Source organism: Juglans microcarpa x Juglans regia, chromosome 1S (assembly GCF_004785595.1).
Source record: "Juglans microcarpa x Juglans regia isolate MS1-56 chromosome 1S, Jm3101_v1.0, whole genome shotgun sequence".
NCBI lineage: Eukaryota > Viridiplantae > Streptophyta > Magnoliopsida > Fagales > Juglandaceae > Juglans > Juglans microcarpa x Juglans regia.
In genome coordinates this window covers 22,711,941-22,734,295 of record NC_054595.1, presented here as the reverse complement: position 1 = coordinate 22,734,295, position 22,355 = coordinate 22,711,941, and the positions used below count along the sequence as shown (strand labels likewise).

Here is a 22,355-nt window from a genome sequence, read left to right as displayed (position 1 = left end):
CGTCAAATATAATGTTATTAAAATTCTTGAAGTAACCATGCATCAACTTTTAAATATATGATATCAAGTTAATTAGACTATGCGTATAATTTTTATATATTTCAAAACTATGCAATAACTATTTTTTTCTTAATTCACATGAACTAAGTACATTTGTTTCCACACTGTTAAGGAACTTCTTTGGTTGATTGGATCGGAGCGTTACAGCATAATTCACAAGACCAAGTAGCCCATATAATGATTTTGGTGATACTTTGACAATTGAACCAACATTGACACCTCACAAACTAAACCTAGAATATAATACCAAACCAAGACATTAGACACCAAAATACCACTAATGGCACTACCCCATGCTCAAAATGATATGATATTATCAATTTGAAAGTGAAATGGAGAATATATATTTTGTTTATTCTTATTTTGAGAAAATATATTTACAACCGTGAATTGTATAACCGGCACATAATTGCTTTGAAAAAAATAAAAAAACATGAGATCCACATGAAAAAAATTAATTTTTTAATAGTAGACTTCACTAAATTTTAAAACAATTACGCGATATATACGCACTTCACGATTGTATGTAGAATTATTGTTCTTGCTTATACTAATATGGTCAAGAGACAAGACACTCCTAAGGTTGTGAAAAATAAGAAGAAAAGTATCTAACCAAGAAATCACACCGAATCACATTCAATTAATGTGATAAATTTTAATTCAAATTATTTAAATGAGTCATATTTGTGGTATCTAACTCTTTGCAGTTTAAGATCAAGTAATTGGGTGATTATGAAGTAACGACCTGAATAATTACCGTGAAGAATCGGGAGTCCAATCAAACACAACCACGCGTCCACTTATGGTTAATTCAGGGGCCAGTCTAATAAGCATAGAGAAAAACTGACAAACCTCCGCATTCGGTATTAGCTTCATACCTGCAGAACATATTCCCGCTCTTTTCACAGTTCAGAGAGAGAGAAATATCTTCAATGGAGGCGAGCGCGGCTGTCGAGGAGGCCAACAAGGCAACAGAGGAAGCCAGTAACAGCGAGAAGCGAGTCTTTGTAGTTGATATTTGTGCCGAGGGCAAGACTACTACAGTACTACTACTGCTGCTAGAAGAATCACTTTCAGGTCTCCAGCACCAAGAAACCACCCCTCTTCTACGTCAATCTCGCCGAGGTATTCTTCATACCCGGAGAATTAACTCTTATAATTAAAAACCATCTCACATATATATGTATTTCAAATTTTTTATAAAATAGAAACTCATTTATTCAAAACCAAAGATATATTTCTCCACGAAGACACCAAGAAATACATTAACGAAATAAATTAAAATTTTCATAAAGATTCGAAAATATTCCTATCTCAAAATATCAAATAACATAAAATAATAAATATACTAAATAAAACTCTCCAACAATTATTTATACATTTTAGCATTTATTCCTCTACAACTATCAAATTTTATTAACATTTTCTACTTTTCAACTTATAGTTTAGGCATTAAGATTATCTGAAAAATATTGTAAAGATATTTTACTTACAAAATAGAGAACAAAATATTTTACTTACAAAATGCACAGTCAGAATATATTATCAAAAATTTTAAAGTGAAAATTCAAAAATATTCTTATTAAAATTTTCATTAACATAACATAACTGAAACATCACATCATAACAAAATTTCATATTTAACTCTCGTGATAAGGTTGTGCAAACCCCACAGCCAACTAAGCATAAATAGAATGTGAAATCTTCCACTTATTATTCTCAGAGTCCCGAGTATACACATAAAAAAGACTACGCAGAAAACTATTTTGACTTTCAAAGTGGGTACACTGGAAACAGAAAAGTTGATACCAACCCAAACAGAGGCCATAATTTTATACTCGTGGTAAGGTAAAAAAAAAAAGAAATAGAATGTCATGCTAGAAGTTTTATAAATCACATATCATATCAAAGTACAAAATATTTTTAGAATAGAATAGAATCAGATCATAAAATATAGTTTATGCACAAATTTTCATATTCGTTCTATTTTGCACAGTTTATAAATAAAATGCTAAAATAGATCGTGTCTACACCAGTTATGTAGTGCTCCAATGAAAAGTCAAAATCATATGACCTATACTCTAAAAGGAATAGTCAATTATACAATTGGAGTCCCATTGAAAACTTATAAGGAGTAAGAACTTTTCATTTTCAAGTAATGTGAGATCTCATACATCATCTACTCTTATCGTTATCATATAGGGTATCACAATCAACCCAGTGATACCCCTTTAAATTCCCGATCGACATCCTCGTCGTTGGTGGTACTGCTCAAGTCTCACGTTTCTAATTGAGATAAGCTCTGATACCATTTCGAGAGTTTTATTTAGTATATTTATTATTTTATATTATTAGGTATTCTAAGTCATAGATAATTTTGAATCTTTGTGGAGATTTTAATTTATTTTGTTGAGATATTTATTGGTGTTGTGGTGGAGGAACATATATTTGGTTTTGAATAAATGAGTTTATATTTTATGAAAAATTTGAAATATATAAATATGTTATGGGGATGATTTTAGATTACAAGAGTTAACTCTCCGAACCTCCAAAATCAGAGCGTTACATTCTCTGTTTTTCTTTATGCTTGGCTCAATTCTACATGTCCAGGATACTGAGAAATGGTGGGAAATAAAAATAGATTATTAAGGATTCGTGGGGAGCTTGGGTTTTTATTTGATTTTTCTCTATTCCGTTGTAATAGAGATGGGGTCAGGGTCGTAGACATTGGGAGTTTCTACGTTTTATATTTCTTTTCGATGCTTCTTTAAATACTTTTAGCAACTGATTTATTGTCCGGCTTGATCATGGGTTGAATTATGTCGCAGATTATTCTTTAATTGAGGTCCTACAAAATTAAGTTCGTGGGGCTTTAATTGAACGTCATGCTGCTGTAAAATCTCTCCTTTTTCTAATGCGGTTTGGTTCAATATTCTGATTTCGTTTCAATATTAATGAGCCATCCGCCTTGGGTATGGGTACAAGTCTTGAATCCTTTCCCTTCTCTATTTCTTCAAATCATGTTTCTTTTCTTTTTCCTGTACTTTTCAATCCTTTTCGCTCCTGGTTTTCTCCGATAAAAATGAAATGATGCTTATGAATGATGGGATGCCACATCGGCAGATACTTTGATTGGGTTTCTAAAGCTCATGCTTCTATTCACACGTCCCCAAGTTTCCATAAATTTCAAAATTAGGATGTTACGACCAATTATTTCTATTTGATATGCACAGTTAAAAATGATTTTCCCTGCTGATTTTTATTTATTTTACGATTACTTTTATTTCTTCTCAAAATCTAATGCGATTATTAAGTCATTCCTATTCCTTTTCATTCGGGAGATGAAACAGAGACATCTTCTTTTAGTTCAATAAATGACAAGAAAGGGCGATTTCTATTCATTCATTGCTTGTTTTGCCCTAGCTAGGAAAAAAATATCGTCAATCTCATGTCTCCCCTCTCTCTCCCACAGAATGAGATTATACTGGAAAAGGCTGAGAAGCTTGACAAAATCACAGTTGCTACGGCACCAAAGAAGACCGCTGATCAAAAGAACTGAAAGAACATATTGTGGGGTTTCCATTCTGGTGCCTGATTTCACATTCATCTTTTTTACGCTCTTACAGATTATACTAGACGTGATGAGGATATTCACGTGGAGAAGGGTGCCTTTTGTGCTAGTGGCATCCTGATCCCTGAATCAGTTAAATAATGCTGAATGGAAGATGCATGAGCTGCAATCAATGAGTTCTAACTGCGTGCTTCGACAGTGTCACGTACGATGTCTGCTGATGCTGTTTTGTCCAATCAAAAGGTTCCCAGTCTTGGACAAAGCTTTTAGGTTGCGTTTGTATTTTAAAGTGAATTGAGTTGGGTTGAGTTGAGATGATAAAATATTGTTAGAATATTATTTTTTAATATTATTATTATTTTAAGATTTGAAAAAGTTGAATTATTTATTATATTTTTTACTGAAATTTGAAAAAGTTGTAATGATGAGTTGAGATAAATTATAATTCCAAACAATTACTTCCCTTTGAACTTCAATGGACTCATTCTTTCGGCGACGATGCATGTCTTCCTCCGGCGACTGTAGCATGCCTCTTATGACATTAAGCCGAAGCTGCTCTTAAACTGTTTCTCCTCGTCTATTACATGTACAAATCCCTTACATAGACCAAACTCAACATGAAAGTATGGAAAGTTTTTGGGAATTGAAACACACAACCCTTTCTTCTTTGCATTATGTTGGCTCCAATATTCATTCTGGGCTTCATCAATTGCCTAAAAAATAAACTTCTTTTATGAACTTGTAAAACAAATAATAAATAAATATCTAGCACTTACGGTATATTCAAAAGAGAATTGATATAGACACAAACAGATTATACAAATTAAACCTATAAACTGATTGATTTTATAGAATCCGTCAGATTTATTTTATAATAAAGATAACTTTACAAAGTCTTTAAGAGAGATCAAAAGGATAATTACAACTTATGAATCTTGGTCGGAACAAAAGGTTAATAAGGAGAAATCTTTCATGATTTTTTCTAAACACATGGCTCCTACAAGGAAAAGGACGCTTCTGAGTATAACTGGATTTAAAGAGGATAGTGTACCTTTCAAGTATTTAGGGGCTCCTTTGATTACTAGCAAATTGCAGGTGAAGCATATGGATGAGTTAGTGGAGAAAATACAAAAGAATGTGGAAGGATGGCAGACCAAGTTGCAATCTAATGGAGCAAGAATTTTGCTCTCAAGATATGTAGTGTCGAGTATACCTATCCATTTAATGTCCATTATTCAAGTCCCAACTTTGGTGATAAGAAAATTAAATAAGATACTGAGCTCATTCTTTTGGGGCATTTCGGATGTAAAATCTAAAAAAAAATAGTGCTCTTGGGATAGAATTTGCAAGCCAATACAGGAGGGTGGATTGAGAATTAGAGATTTTAAGGATATTTAAACTTCTTTACATATGAAATTTGCTTGGAAGATGTTAATAGAGCATTGTCTATGGACTGAGTTTTTTAATGCCAAGTACATGAAAAACAAGCATATTTCTCTGGTTGATGCGGAAGAAGGAACTCGATTTTGGAAAAATATTCTTAAGTGTATCCCAAGGGTGATTGTACAATCAAAATGGAAGGTTAGAGATGGAGAGATTTCATTTTGGAGGGACAAATGGACATCGGATGGCCCACTAGCTGATCAATTTGAGGTGAATGTATGTCCAAATCTTCTCATTAAAGACTGTAAAATAGATAATGGTTGGAATGTGGATTACTTGCAAGAGTTGGTCGGAATGGATAAAATAGATGAGCTGTTGGAAGTTTTGGGAAGGAGGAAAGAGGGAGCTGATTTAATAATCTGGACAACAGAAAATAATAGGAAGTTTACAACAAAAAGTGCAGCATGGCAATGTATCATAATTTTGGCTCGAAGAATCAACTCGTTTGAATGGACGTGGCATCCTAGCCTTCCAAAAAATATTTATGTTACAGCATGGAAAGCAATGAATAATGTGTTAAGAGTTGGTTTGGATTCAGATATGAGATGAAATGAGATAGTTTTAGACAGGTTTTGGGCAAAGATAAAACACAAAATTCTCATCTTATCTCATCTCATCATTACAACTTGTTTAAATTCTCACGTAAAATATAATAAATAATTCAACTTTTTCAAATCTCAAAACAATAATAATATTAAAAAATAATATTTTAAACTTTCATCTAAAACTCAAAATTCTCATCTCTCCCTAAAATTGAATTTTAGAAAAAAATTAGAAACTTTTTTTGAAAAACTTCATTATAGATTTTTAGAAATTTTTTTAGAAAAACTTCAATATAAATTTTAGAAAAATTCTATTCATCATCCTTACACATCACGCACCACATTTTTTTTTTCTCTTACCAAATATGTAATATATGTATAATAAATAGAAGAATTCAATAAGTTTAAGAAGAATAAAACCAAAATATATATATATATATATATTTATATATATATATATATATGATGTGTAGGGATAATGGGTAGTAAAACTCTAAATTTTATAATCTTCAATTACATCAGCCTAGATGTCATATTTTGAAAGACTTTCATTTAAGTTATAGATCTATAAAATTATGGTAAACATATCGCATTGTCCTGTACAATTAAAAAGAATAAAATAAAAAATAAAGTACCGTTGTTAATCTGATTCACATTCATGTCAACTTCACGGGGATGGGATCATTATATCCCATGTCTCAAACATCAACAACCAGTTGGTTAATCGGGCCATTAGACTCAACAGAGCAGGTGTAAACTATTTTTCAGTAGTGTAGATTACATTTAGTACCCTTCCTAGCGGTCAAGTGCCAGCAGATTTAATTTAACCTAAGCATCCGCACGTTTTCATTTGTTTTCACCTTCAGTGTTACTGTAAGCAAATATAATCTGTGTTAAGTAGACGGACAAGTTCTGTTCCGGCTTAGAGCTCACATAATAGAAGAAATCTACAAATTTGCACCTCTCTCTCTCTCTCTCTCTCTCTCTGCGCACGTCCTGCACAGACAGTTCCAGATCAATGTGTTAAAATATAGGATATTCCTGTGGAAAAGGGCGTCTTTTGTGCTAGTAGCATCCTGATTCCTGCATCCGTTAAATATGCTGAATGAAAGATGCAGCTGCAAGCAATGAGATCTAACCGCAAGCTTCAACAATGTCACGATGCCTGCCGAAGCTGCTTTGTCCAATCAAAAGGTTCCCAGTCTCGGACAAAGCTTTTAACTGCTTCTCTTTGAACTTCAATGGACTCATACCTTCGGCGACGATGCATGTCTTCCTCCGGCAACTGTAGCATGCCTCTTATGACATTAAGGCCGAGGCTGCTCTTAAACTGTTTCTCGTCGTCTATTACATGGACAAATCCCTTATATAGACCAAACTCAACATGGAAGTATGGAAAGTTTTTGGGAATTGAACCACGCAACCCCTTTTGGCTTGTATCAATGAGCTTCTTTGCATTATGTTGGCTCCATTCATCCTCGGCTTCATCAATTGCCTAAAAAATAAACTTCTTTTAGAAACTCGTAAAACAAATAATAAATAAATATCTAGCACTTACCGCTTACGGGCATATTCAAAATCAAACACATGAACTCAGATACGTACACTATACAATCCATGCATCGCAAATCCAGTTTTCAACGCGAGAAGCATCAACTGCTAGCTTCTAATGAAAAATCATGAGTTTCTTTTCTTAAGATAAATTGTGGAGAACGGAGATCATACCACATGTGAAGATAGAACAGATAGTAACATAATTATTTTTTATGAGATGATAACATAATTATCAAAACATTAAAACAATAAATTAATGGGAAAATAGCATTATTATTCTTTCTTCTTTTTTTTTTTTTGGGGGGGGGGGGGGGGTGTTTTGCTTCAACATGAGTTTCTCCAGCTCTGCTGACCTGCTAAAAGGTTGTTCTAAGATTATTTTTTTTTAAATATCTCTTCGGCTAACTTCAAAGCAAAAAAATCCAATTACAAAAGGTCGCCAATAATTTTTCTAAGCTATTTTTGAAAACATACATCTTCAGCGAACTTTAATTGAATATCTCCTTGGTTTGTTTGTTGGCTGTATTGGATGGATATACTTGGTTATCTTCGCAGGAATATTGGCTGTAATTTGGTAGTTACGGAGTAATCTCTGCAGAAATTTGTGTTTGCTATTGTGAGTACTATAATTTAGGTGTTGTAGCTGCAATGTACCAGCGTGTATGATGGGTGAGGGTCTGTAAATATATATATATATATATATATATATATATATATATTCTAGGTGATTTGTTAACTTACTAACTTACCAGACCCTTCTCCCCTAAAAAAGAAACAAAAACTTCAAAGCACAAAAATTAACCGAGTACAGAATAGTACCTTTTTCTATATAAAGAAAAAAGAACAATACCTTTTTAAAATATAAAGGAGCCTGTTGTGCGATTTCTCGGGGCAAAGGTATACACTCAATCAAACAATGGCGACGTTGTTGTGCCAAGCTCATCACTGTTTCAAGAAACACCACATCCTTCTCTTGCTTTGCAAACATCATAATAAGGCATTTCTTGAAGTTGCGAATTTCTTCCCACACATTATCCTCCACAATTCTTGTGGCCGATTCATGCTGCACAGCAAATAGATATGTTTCAGGAAATACAATTTTCATATCCAGGAAATTGGTTAAATAAAAGAAAAAGAAGAGGCATGTCCATGTCCCCAAGAATGATTTTATTATTATTATTATTAATACCACTTTGAACAGATTCACCTACTTTCCAGACCAGGTAGACAATCTGTTGCATCTCATGGTACAAGCACATTATACAACTGACCTCGCAAACATTATTCATTATCATTTTTGTGATAGATCAAGTAGTCCGCTATTCTCCCACTCTTTTGTAGAAGGTTTGGGGGGTGAGATAAGAATTTTGTGTTTTGTTTTAGTGTTTAAAATATTATGTTTTAGTATTATTATTGTGTTGGGATTTTAAAAAGTTGAATTGGGATTTGAAAAAATTGAATTGTTTATTATATTTTTTATGGAGATTTGAAAAATGTGTAATGATGAGATGAGATGAGATGAGAATTTTGTGTCTCATCTCACCCCCAAACCTGCCGCGGGCCTTTGATACAACTCTGACCACACTGGCATTTTTACCTATAGGCAAAATCCTACTTGGAAGTTGAAAGTAAACCTCGTTTAATCCACTTTAAACTTAAAGTGGATTAGTTCAAACTTAAAGGATGGGCCTTTGATACAACTCTGACCACACTGTCAATTTTAACTATAGGCAAAATCCTACTTGGAAGTAGAAAGTAAACCTCGTTTAATCCACTTTATAACTTCAAGAAGGAAACAAGTTAAGCTCACCTGCAGTGGTACAATGCAGCAATGACCAGGCACTATAGGCTGCCAATGTGGCAACATCAAGTATGTGAATTGTGCAATTGACACAATAAGATGTTTCGGCGCCTTTGGATTCTCAAAGCAAAAAAGGCACCTCTCTTGTTGAGTTAACAGTCTCATATTCTTCTGGGTGACCTTTTGCTCATTACCTCCACCCTTCTTCTGAGCCTTTCTGCTAGGGCCATCTTCAAAATCATATTCATCATCTGCCTGACCATACGTAGTAAACTGTTTGTTATGCATTATGTTTCGAGCTAGATGCATATCAGCATCATCCTCATCCTTCTTTCGTCGAACAGATCTATCCTGCATAATATATCTAGGTAAAAAAGGATATATCAATTCAATGATATTACCACTACCCAGGTTACAGCTAAGAAAGATATTGAATTGAGAAATTGTACATTTTAAAAAATCAATAAAAAAACTTTCCATGACTACATTCTGAAGAGAAAGGAAAATAATCTGTTCACCCACTCACTCACACAAGTTGAATCCATCTTTGCTGCTATAAGTTTCATATACACAAATACTTGTATTCTCGTAAACAATGAAATTTGGAGTTTCTGAAAAAAAAAATACACTCCCCAAAAAAAAAGATCACGAGATGCCTAATTACCTGCTTGAGTTTCCTTCCTTCTGCAGTCTAATTGAATTATCACCAGCACCCTGCTTTGCCTTTATCTTCTCTGCTTCTAGCTAGTGAAAAGAAAGAAAAGCAAGATAACTCCAATCAATCACTGAAGCAAAAGCACACACTCTTAACAACTAATTTATTATGTATAATGACTCTAATTAAGATACAGAAATCCAACAGGAGCCTTTTTTTTTTTTTTTTTCCTTTTTGGCAGGTATACAAGTATGCTAACATGTTAGGGCCGCTTTATCCTAGGTTTATCATTCCAAAGTAATGCAGGGAAACTTTCAATTCATAACTTTAAAATATCAACCCACAATCAAGTCAAGGAGTGGCAACTCCTTATTGAACCTTGGGGAAGAGAGAGCTAGGGGGGAAGGAAAAACTTAAAAAATCGTATCTTTTGCTGCAACCAAAAGTGAGAAAAATAGAATCAGTGCTCCTACAAAAACATAAATACAACTTATGGCATGCATCTTTAACAATATAGCACAAGAAGTGGATTAGCTTTCAAAACCACCTTATTTCATTATTGGCTTTCAATTTGGAAATATGAGGGGGCCCAAAAATAATCAAGCACTAGAAAGACACATAACAAGCCAAGACCCCATAAATCACATTTTAATATTGGTTTAAAATAAACAAGAAGAAGAAGAAATAGTGCTTAAGGAAGAAAGCCCACTAATGTCATGATCAATTAGAGGTGTATAGAAACCGATAGAACTGGTCGGCACAAATGGGAACCGGCCGGCAGGTGGTGGGAATTTGATGAAACCGACGTTGGTCAATTCGGTCCCGGTTTGAACTAGGCTGAACTGGCCGATATAATATATATATATATATATATATTAAGTAAAACGACGTCGTTTCACTTAGGTGAAATAACGTCGTTTTACACATAACATTTTAGAAAAAAATAAAAAAATGAAACGACGCCATTTGGAATTAGGGTTTGAATACCCCTGCCCCTCCCCTCCCCTCCCGATCTCATTTCTCTCTTCACTTTCTCACTCCTCAGTTTCTCATTCTTCTCTCTCTCTCACACACACACATCGCACCTCACATATCTCTCCTCTCTCATCGCACCATTTTCTCTCTCATCACAATGTTCTCACTTCTAAGTACGTTCTCTAATTCTCTCCATTCTCTCTCTCATCGCGCCATCGATGGGACACCGGCGACCGGACCAAATTTACGCCAAGACTGACGTCGCCGTTTTCTCCCCTTCACTGACCGGTTTCGGCCAGTTTTAGACATGTTTACACATTATCAGTTTGGTTTTCACCCCTATGATCAATGGTTCTAAGATAAACTAAATGGTAAAGCAAGTTGCTTTACGAGAAGAATTCTTCAACCAGCCCAAATTAGAGAAATCCCTAAAATTTCATTAGAATATGACCCAAAACAACTCAAGGCTTTCACCCTTAAGTTTCTTGTTATTGGTGAGATGACCAAAATTAGTTTAACTAACAACACTCGACACTTCTAGTACCTCCTCACAGACATGCAAGATCTAGGAAATTCCTTTCTCGTTTGGAAGGTATTGAACCCAGATTGCAATGCCCCATTTGGTGTCTATAAGCTTTTACCTCAAAATTAATAGTGTTTTCAATAACATTTTACTTAGATATTTTTGTTCCCTTAAATATTATCTGCTTATAATTAGATCCTCTGAGAATGCTGTTGCAAGTCACAAACAATCAGACAATCATTTGGGAGAGGGAAAGAGACAGAGTCGACATTCTTCATGTGAAATATTGACTAGCGAGAAGAGAGTAGAGAAGTTTATAATGCAGACAACACTGTCTTACCAAAAGTTTATCGGCTTCTTCATGCTTTCCTTTCATACGAAGCTGAATTGCCTTGGCTGCCAACTGGTTTGCACTCAATGCATCATTAGCCACTCCAATGCCTTCACCAGATTGCTTCATTTGAGATGAAGCAAATTCCATCTCCACGTTTCCCTCAACAGAACCAACAGGATCGTTATTCTGCTGTCGAAGAGCACTGTGTATAAAGCTTCCATCATTGGCAAACCTATTTAAGCTAGATACTGCAGAAGATATAAGGCCAGCATCCTTAGAAGACATATTTTGATTCTTCCGCCTTCCCCATGATAAAGAATCTCGAACTTTAGGCTCCCTCATTTTATGATGCTGGAAAGGTACATCCTTCAAGTCATGCCTGTCATGCCCTGAGAAGCAGAAATATGTAACATGTAAGCAAAAGGAATGTGATAATTATTTTCACTGCAAACAATAAGTTTCAACTTAAATAGAACATAAATGCATTTAAAGAAAAAAAAAACAGCAATGCATTGGATAATGCAAGGTGGCAAGGTACCTTTTTGGTAACTGTCTCACTTTGATTGTCTGAACCTGTTCGCTGTTCCCCTCTCTTTCTATCATTTATGGCACGTAGATGAGCTCGAGATGGGGCAGCTGAACGAGATGCTACAGAAACAGCCAGGTGACCAAGAGAACCCCACCTTTCTTCAACAACCTGCACAATTCCATTTGTAAGGAACAACGAAAATAGGAAGAGAGAGGAAAAAAAAGATCATAGAGATGCTTGCTAATTTTTAGAATTTAAGGTAACATACTTCCTCAAGCCTTCGCCCTTCTCGGGCTGCTTGTTCTTGTGCACGCTTCAAGGCTTTCAGTCTCCAGCTTGCACCTCCATCTCCAACAACAGAAGATAAAAGTTGGTCACCACTAGCTTTGCTCCTGTTAATATCTTCTGGATAACCACTACCATTATCCTTCAAATAAGGATTCAATTCCTTGGGATGCACCTTATTTATCTAGAAAAGAAGTAAACAAATCGTGTCATAGTAAGCAAGGTGAGACAGGCAGCAAAGAAGGCATACATGTTTCATACAAACAGAATATGTATGTAAAAACTTGGAAAAAGGTAGAAGGGGGCTGGGAACAGAAAGACCAAAAAAAAAAGACTAAAAAAAAAAAGTACATTGCAAATTAGAACAGCTGAATTTTCGTGTGAGTTGTCAAACTAAGATTATACCTCCTCAGTGGGAGTTTCTTCCAAGTGGTTGTCAACAGTCACTACAGGCCTTTCGACCCTCCTTTCAGCAGGTCGAAGCATCCATTCTAATCCCATTTCTTTTCTCACAATTTCCATCTCCTTCATGGAATGAGTAGTTCCTTCATCACTTTCTAAAAAATCAAAGCAAAAAAAAAAAAAAAATTAACCACTATAATAGAAGCTCAAACATTCTCTCTCTCTCTCTCTCTCTTTTTCATTCTAACAGCAAAACAGTATATACCAGACAAGTCTTCTGCAGTGATATCCTCTCGATCCCCTCTATCCTTGCTCTTTCTCCTTCTATCTTCCCTATGACTTGATTTCTTCTTTGACCTATCACTATCATCCCCAAAATTTCACCCTTACCTCGCTTACCCTTACTCCTACTCTTCCTCTTATCCCGACCATTATTTTCTTCTTCGTCAGAATTGCCAGCACTTTCACCCGAGGAATACTCATCTGATGAGTACCACTTCTTCTTGCTAGACCGTTTCTTAATTCTCTGGACGTCCTCATCATCCGAACTACTGTACCTAGAACTCTTCGTTTTCATCCCATCTTTTGCTTTTCTGCTACTGGATTTTTTCTTCTCTTTTAAAGAATCATCCGAGTCATCATTTTGTGCCTAATATCCAGAACATGAATTCAGAGGCATATAATCGAAACATAAACAAATATATATTTCAAAAAACAAATGTCATGAATTTACCCTTTCAATCTTGTCGCGGGGAATGAACTTGAGTCCAGAAAGCATTGTTTATGCAGTGGTGAGGCTTATACAATTAAACGTGCTGCGATGACAAAAACCTCGAATGAATTACAATTTATGCATGGAAAAGCTCAAACTTTCACTTTCAGCAATACAATAAAACAGTTCTGTGGTGACAAAAAACTCGAATGAATTAATGCTTCTATATAGTAAGATTGAAAATTCTCAATGATAAATAGATTAAGCAACTTGTTGATAGATCCATTAAAAAACTCATATGCTGATATATGATGTGGAAAATCAGAATATTCAAGACGAAAGCTCAAATACACAGGCAAAAATACTCCGCAGAGAGAGAGAGAGAGAGAGATCATATTGGGTAGCGAAAATTGCAGTGGAACTGATTCACTGGAAAGCTCCAATGTCTTCGTATTAAACTCAAAATGGAAGAAGAAAATTGGGGCTCCAATTGCAACGTATTTGAAACGGTCTTCTAATCTCTTGCAGTAAACTGGACTCTACTTCCCATCCTAAGCATGACACAAGCTACGGCCCATACCACATAAAAAAAACTGAATGGAATTATCAATGGCAAACACACTAATAAATATTAATTCCCTAATACCAATGACGTCATAGCCTGGGAAAGTTTGAAACCGGAGAATTGAACACAGAAACACAAAATCGCATAATCAAAACTCAAATTAATTGCAATTTACTGTTTAGTTCAGAGTACCAACGCCCAGATCCTCTCGAGTATTTTGAACAGACCAGAATAATTGCTCTGCTCAAGAAGAATAAAAATTTCAGGGTTTCTTTTTCTCAAGAAACCAGAAGAAAAATAAATCAATCACAAAACCAAGGAATTCTGTAACGCCCCGTACCCGGATGGGCCGGAGAGTTACTTCCTGTCACCTAAAATCATCATTCACAATACAAATAGATATTCCAAAAAACTCCATAAACATAACCTCATCTATTTTCAAAGACTCCGTAAATATAAATTCATCTAATTCCACCAAATATACATATATATCCCTCTACAAGTCATCAAAATAATAATCTAACAAATAAATCGACAACTCCTTAAGACTTAATAAAAGTGTCAACATCCCAATAAACCAAATCAATAGAACAAATCAATCAACTAAATAATAGTTTTTAGTAATCTCAATACTTATTCCCTACACAATCTCAATCACCAGTTGAAACATTCACTTCATCTGAAAAATATTGTAGAGATAAGGGGGTGAGTTATTAACAACTCAATAAACAAAGAACATATAATACTACGTAAACATGAGCATTTACAATGTTCAAAATGCAAGAAAAAACATTTTTATTCTCAGAATGCAGAATCAAAACATGTTATCAAAATGTCAGAGCGACAGATCAAAACATTCGTATTAAAAAAAAAAAAAACCTTTGGCATAGCATAACTGAGTATCATCATCATATCATATCATATCAAGACATCATATCAGAACAAAGGCCGTGTTTAACCCTCGTGGTAGGGTTTTGCATGTCTTTGGTTAACCAAGCATAACCTATCACTATTCGTTATCGAGGAGATGCATTCAGAACAGATACCACTATTATATCCCGTGATGGGGCCAGAGGCTACTATTGCATCCCGTGGCAGGGTTGGAGGCCACTACTGTATCCCGTGGCAGGGCCAGAGGCCGCCATTATGTCTTATGGCATGGCCATAGGCCACTATTATCTCCCATGGCAGGGCCAGACACCATTGTTATATTACGTGACGGGGCCAGAGGTCATTATTATGTCCCACCCATGACAAGGCCAAAGGCCACTATTATATCCTGTGGCAAGGCCATAAGCAGAGCGGAACAAAATGTTGGTACCATCACAATCCCAGAATCATAATCAACAAATCAGAACCAAAAACATAATCAAACACATAATTAGAATGTTATGCCAAAAGTTATCAAATGCCACATCATATCATAACAGAGCACTGAACAAGTTCAGATCATTTTCACATATTCAAAAGAGATTCAAAGCATCTTCACATAACGTTCACAAATTTTCAGATTTCATATTCGCTCTTTTTGCATAGTTCAAAAATAGAATACAAAAAATTTGCTCATGTCTACACCAATCATGACAAAAATACTTTTCTCTTTTATACAGATTTCATGAGTAATGCAGAACAAATAATTGAGGTTGTTTCAATTTTTTTTTCATAACAAAACATGCATATTTTTTCAAAATCAACCTCAGTTCATTTCTTTTAATGTGAAGTCTAACATAGAAACCCCGCTTACTTGACCCTTCAACTTTTCTGAAAAATCCTCTAAATAGTGTTAAGCAAAATTTGATCGTTACCTAGACATAATTAAACATACTATAAATTAATACAATTAAACTGGCACATCTAAAATAAACAATACAACAAAACAACTCCACGACAATAGTTCCATACTTATAAAAAAGAAATAAGTCTCATAGTTTCAATTCTTCTAACCCAGTTACTACTCATCTCAAACCCACAAAATAACTTCCCGAACCTCGCCCATTAGAAAACTTTACACTTATCCCATAAGCATACCCAACATCCAATCACAATACAAACTACAAATTTTATCCCAACACTTCGCACAACACACCAACCACATCACAATTACCTATTTTATCTCAACATTTCACAGGGGCCCTCGGCCACTATGCAGATTCACAAACAGTGCTACAAAGCAATCCCAACACTTCACATAATTATTTCGAACATAACCACAGCGCCCAATTCTTAGTTTCTCACTTCCATCACTTCACACATCGCACAATCAACATCACAATGACACAGTTTCCCCAACCACCGATTACAACCATTCACACAAGCAACAATTTCAACACGAAAATTCATAGTTATCACAACACATGAATTTCTAGAAATCAGGTGTCAGTTATACCTCTATGATTTGACCAACAAGATTAACCGTCAGATGCGAAGATGCTGCTGGATTGCTGCGAAAACAGGGGATGCTGTGTGCGACGGAGGTTAGCAGCGGGTGGGGGCTTTTGTAAGTGATGGCATGGGTGTTTGCCGTGGTCTGAGGTGGAGCCGAGTGGTCTGGCCGTGAAGGCTGGAGGCGAGGAGCTGAACTACGACAGCACAAAGAGGGGCAACAAGCCCCGATCTGAACAGAGACCGAGAGGGAGATCGACTGAGAAAGATCAAGAAAGAGAGAGACGGAGGAAGGAAGGAGTGAGGCTTACCTGCCGACGAAGCAAAGGCAGACGGTGTGGGGAGGGTGGCCGCTGCCACGCGGTGGCACAGCAAGACGGCGGCTTGAGATTGGAATCGAAGGAGCGGAACGCGGGGGATGGCGCTCGATGCAGGGGCTCGGTACTACGGCCAGAGAGGCGTGAAACCCTGGCGGAGGCACTCACTGCGACATAGCGGTGCAGAGAAGCTGATGAGGGTACGGGAGAGAGTTTAACCGAGAGTTAGAGAGAGAGAACGTGAGGAAGAGAGAGAGCTTACCGGCGTTGTGGTGGGTGGCGGTTACAAGAAGAGGGAGACGCAGAGAAAGTGGGCGGATTGAAGGGAGAAGCTGAAAAAAATGGGGAAGAAAAAAAATGGAGAGAGACCGAGAGAAGAAACGGAGGAGAGAGAGGGAGGCGTGGGGAATGGGAATGGATCTGAAGTGGTGGGCCGGTGGCTGTGTGAAACAGGGGGAAGTTTCGGGGAGTTATCGGGGACTGCGGTAAAAAGAAAGGGAAAAATGAAAAAGATTGATGCCCGTTTACAGCAGTATGTTGGTTTGGCTAAATGGTCTCTAAAATTTAATCAATATCACATTTTTTTTATATTTATTTATTTTATTTAAATTTAATCTTTATATTAAATTAATTATTTATTTTTTATATAATAATAAAATATTATTAAATTAAAATTTTTTTATTTAATTTATTTGTATCACATTTATAATTTTACCAATTTAATATTTATAATAATTATATTCTAATTAAATGAATATTAAAAAAATTATATTTTCAAAAATTATTTAACGCTAATAATAAAAAATTGAGATTAAATTTATCTAAAAATTTATCTAAATTTCTTATTTACTAACCAAATATCTAGCAACATACTCATTTCAATGTCAATAAAAAATATGCACCTATATAAACACATACAAGTGATGGGAGTGATAAATTAGTATTTTAATATTTAGTGAATCAATTGTAGTTCTCTATCTTTGGTCAACTACTGTAACAAAAGTCTAAATTGTTTTAGAGATGTCCAATCCAATGTAGGGTCTTTTTAGAACAAATTATCTAAATTTTAACTATCATTCAACTTTAGCCAAGCCAATGAGGATGCTATTAGATAGTGAAACTGTCTAATTTCATTTTATATCATAATTATAATTTTTTAAAATTAATAAATAATTGAATTTTTTTAATTTTTAAAATAATAATAATATTCAAAAGTAGTATTTTAATAATATTTTATTCAACTTTCATCTCAACTCACTATCCATGTGAATATGTAAATACACCAAACCCAAAATAGTTCTCAAGGCCCAGCTCCTCAATGGGTCATCACTAGAAAGCAAAAGAGGAGAGGGAAATGCTAATAGAGAAGGGATAAAGAAAGACAAAGGATAACGTGTCATGAAGAAAATTGGTGATTTGATGTAAAGTAAAGAGAAGTGACATAAAGTAAAGGGAGGCAGAAGATAAAAGGGACATGGTGCCTACGATTTCAGGGACTTTTGTTTTGGACGCTTAGAGGGATTTTTGGCCAAGCTTCTTGGGGGCTTCTTTTTCGGCTACTTCTTCAACCTCAAGACAGAGAGTTCTAGAGAGAACATCTTCCTCAACAAGTAGATCTCGAGCTTCCATTATACAGTGAGAAATGAGGTATGAGAGATTGTAAATAGGCATATTATAGTTGAACCTCCCCTATCCAAATCTTGTAAACGTAGGCCTAGTGTTAAATCACGCAAATCTGTGTGTCTATTTTTTCTTATTTTCTCAGTATTTAAATACTGTTCACGGTCATAGACGTACACACGGACACCGTACAGCCTCACCAGATCATCGTTAGAGGCTCCACACCTCACTGATTGAGGCCTAGCCCACCTCAATGCATCCGAAAATAGATCTTTCTCCCATTCTGGGTTGCACCATTAACAATCCAAACTACATTTCAATAGATCTGGACCCTGGTCATGGGCTAGGATTTGACTTTAATGGGCTTGGTTACAAATTCGATTTGAAATGGAACATATAAAGCTCTGAGAACAAATTCAATCTGGACCTTGGTCCTGGGCTAGGATTTGACTTCAATGGGCTTGGTTACAAATTCGATTTGAAATGAAACATAGAAAACTCTGAGAACATATTCAAGATTGATGGTAACTGAAATCACGACGAGAATGGACAGATTTGAAAGGTGTGAGGGTTCAAAATCTGAGAGAACAAAAAGAGATCCAAACAAAAAGAAGGTTGGATAAAAGTCTCATTTTTTTCCTTCCAATAAATGTTTTGAAAGTCGGATGAGAGATAGAAAGAAAATGAAAGAAAATGAAACTGTAAGTTCTTAACAGAAGAGAAAATGCACGAGGGGAAAACAGAGAGGAAGTTCATGCGGGAGGAAGATAGGAAAAAAAAAAGAGTTTGGTAGATTGAAAATTTGAGAAAAAGAAGTTAAAAAGTGATAAAAATGATAATAATAAAATATTAAAAGTAGTGAATAGTAGTGTAAATTAGATAAATAATAATAATAATAAATATTAAATAGCAGTAAAATAATTTCAAATCATTTTACTATCCAAATACAACCTTATACAATAAAAAGTATCTTTTATTGCGAATGCTAAAAAAGACAAGGCCCTCGGCATTTTTGTAGGGCTTCTATATCTAATGGGCCAAGACCAAGGACTCACATTCTCCTAACCCACTTTTACTTTTCATAAAAACTTAAAATTACTTATTGATTGAACGTGACCTTTTTCTTTTTTTCTTTCAAAATGAACGTGACCTTTTTCAATTATAAATTTCCGAAGCTATTAGTATAGAGAAAATGATAGGAAATGCTACAAAGATAATAAGATGAAGTCTAAAAACTTCTAAAATTTTATATTGACAAGATTTTTAAATTATTTTGTCACATGTCCCTCTTTTACAAAAATTCCAAGGATTTTGTGTGATAACCCGAAATTTAGTTAGATTTGATCCATAATTATTTTCGCTACCTTGGTATTATTTTAGGGCCATGAAAATAGGTCTAGTTGAATAGAGGCCTTGGACTTTTAGTTAGCAACCCAAACCCAAGAGATGGCCAACCAATCCCATGTATATTTGGCTACCATAAGAAAATCCAAACTCAAAAACTCTAGAAACCCATAGCCCATGACCAAAGCCATTGTTACTAGTGCCATGTGTCATGCATGCATAGCACTATATATCTGGACGTGATAGTGGCCTAAGGGGGAGAGAGAAAAGTGTTTGGAAAATATAGTTTGATTGCCACGTGTCCTTCATGCAAGATGGCTTCTAGAAGAAAATAATGATGAGATGACATAGAGGAGGGCAAAGGCCACTCGGCCAACTCACCCAACATGCCTACACCATGTCATTGGGCAAATGTTTGAGTTCCAAGATTGATTTCTATGGGAAGTGGCGCTTAGGGAAGACAAATGAGATTGTTTTCAAGGGGTTTGCATAGGGAAACCCAAGGGACAAAGAGGAGTTTCAGTTTTCCTACACCCACACGCCCACTCAAGTGTTTTCTTAAGATTTTGGCACTTGTCAACCATGCAAAGAGTTTCTAGAAAGAATGAGAATGAACATTTGCACAAAATGACTAACATACCCTCGTATTTTTAGTTACTGCACCCAATGGCATATTCACACACGTCACTTGTCACATTAGGGCTACAAAATGAACCATTGGTAAGTGAAATGTTACCTAGAGAATGAGCACTAGTAGATGAAGAATCATCGTGGGATTTGGAGAAGGAAGTGGACGGCTAGGACAAGGTGGACGCCTATGCCATGTGTCACACATGCAAAGTTTCACTTTTGAGAAGATGAAGGGATTTGGTGATTATTTTACCTTTTTGCCCTAAAGTACATTGCATCTAGACGAAAATGGAAGGGACTTAGAGGAAAAAGGGTTCGGCCAAGGCAAAGGGTTACACGCCACAAGCAAAATCTTTTCACATTTCTAAAGCAATCCAATGATCTAGAAGAGGAATAAATATTCAGCTGGAGGGAAAAAGGAGAGTACACTTGTCCTTCAAGCAATAGATCACAAGCAACCAATGAGAGATTGATGAGATTTCTATTAAAGGGGAAGAGAGACACACTTCCAAGGGCTTTTATTTCTTTGCCACTTTCGAAATTGCACATGCTCTCATCTTCTCCATACTATTTCATCCAAACATTTGAAGATTTCTTACTTTCTCTCACTTTCCTTCCGACCAAATAAAAGAAACGACTCTTTTCTATGTTTAAAGAGGACCACGTCACTAGCAAGGAAGGAACCACGGTGATGATCTCGTATTTTCCTACTTTCTCTTCACACTACTCACACTTAAATCAATGAGATGACGAAATCTCTCAAGAGTTCTAGATTCTTGGAAAGCACACACGATTTCAAGGTTATTTCATTTTGAAGTGACCTAGGGTTTTCCATGTAAGGAGAGAGAGCCGAAACTTTGAGGACTTAGATCCTCCACACAATCGGCCGCCCACATGAACTACACATATGTTCAATTTAGCCGAGAGTCACGTGAAATTTGAAGGGTTTTCATGTTTAAAAACCCTAAAAACAAATTGTTTTGAAGTATCCAAAAACAAGTGACAACCCCATAAAAACTCACACACTCATGCACACGGATTAGGATTTGAAACCCTTATTCTAACGAGTTGTACATCGAATTTACAGCTTGCTATCATTTTCTCGAAGAACTTTTGTAAGTAAACACTCAACTTAGTTTGATTAATATGCGTATATTTTGTGTAAATCTTTCTTTGTTATTGATTACCTTTGATTGTTAATCTATGTTTTGCTTGATTGAATATATTGTGTTGACTTTGTATAAAGATCATGAAAGAGGTTATATGATTCGAATTTACGTTGAAAATGCCATGATTCACATGCTTATGTTTCGGTTTTGCTTGAGATTATATTGATGTTTCACATATCATGAAGATTCAGTTATAGTGATGTTATGTGTTTTAGATTTTTTTAATATTGCCAGGGGTTCATGTTTGTTTCACCCTTGCCATGGCTTTTATCTATTATGTTTTAGGTTTGGAACATGTTAAAGCGAAATTTCTCTAAGTTATATGTCTTTGATGTTTCGGCCAAGTCATGTTCTTTTATGTTCATGAAATTGTTTTGATATTTCATATGTCCTATAATATCATGCCATGATTTGAATATGTTACGCTTGATGATTTCATGCATGGCATCTCATGTGTCACATATCTAGTATAAGAAGGTAAACATCTTAAGTCTCATGTTACATATATTTGGATAAATGATCTTTAAAAAAAAAGAGTCAAAAAAATATTTTATCACGATCCCAAATGCTAGAACAGGGGAATATCATGGTGAAATTCCTGTCCACTCTGGAGTGCTTAAGAATAGAGTGGTAATCCCTGGGTAGACAAAGAATCGTTAGTGTGCCTCGAATGGATCTTTTTAGATATGATGTTGGAGCAAGATAGCACCTGGTGCTAGTGGGTGCCATGACTAAAGTCAATAACTCAACGAAATACTGTCGTGTTATAATGAATATGGATAAAACATATTCATCACGGTGTACGAATCGTTGGTGGTGCAGTAACTAGCAAGAATACACGGTGCTTAGAGGAGCTGTGATGTGTCCACTATGTATTATAAGAATAAGACAATAAGCTCACATGATACGGATCACGTGATATGACATGATATGATACAATAC

At 35.5% G+C, this 22,355-nt stretch overlaps 1 protein-coding gene and 1 long non-coding RNA gene across 2 annotated transcripts; one reads left to right on the top strand and one right to left on the bottom strand.

Moving 5' to 3' along the window:
* The first annotated feature begins 920 nt into the window (after positions 1-920).
* LOC121245901 lies at positions 921-20,561 on the top strand. Its single transcript, XR_005937018.1, has 3 exons — positions 921-1,185; positions 1,718-1,720; positions 20,550-20,561. It is a non-coding gene; the product is annotated as an uncharacterized LOC121245901 (long non-coding RNA).
* LOC121245899 (CWF19-like protein 2) lies at positions 6,349-17,099 on the bottom strand. The gene is given in 14 exon segments (XM_041143808.1): positions 6,349-7,111; positions 8,021-8,233; positions 8,981-9,335; positions 9,636-9,715; positions 11,465-11,848; positions 11,997-12,155; positions 12,256-12,456; positions 12,678-12,825; positions 12,945-13,051; positions 13,054-13,323; positions 13,408-13,491; positions 14,127-14,191; positions 16,338-16,565; positions 16,645-17,099. Coding segments are annotated over 11 exon segments (2,301 nt in total). The 5' UTR covers positions 13,453-13,491; positions 14,127-14,191; positions 16,338-16,565; positions 16,645-17,099; the 3' UTR covers positions 6,349-6,772.
* Positions 20,562-22,355: the final 1,794 nt, after the last annotated feature.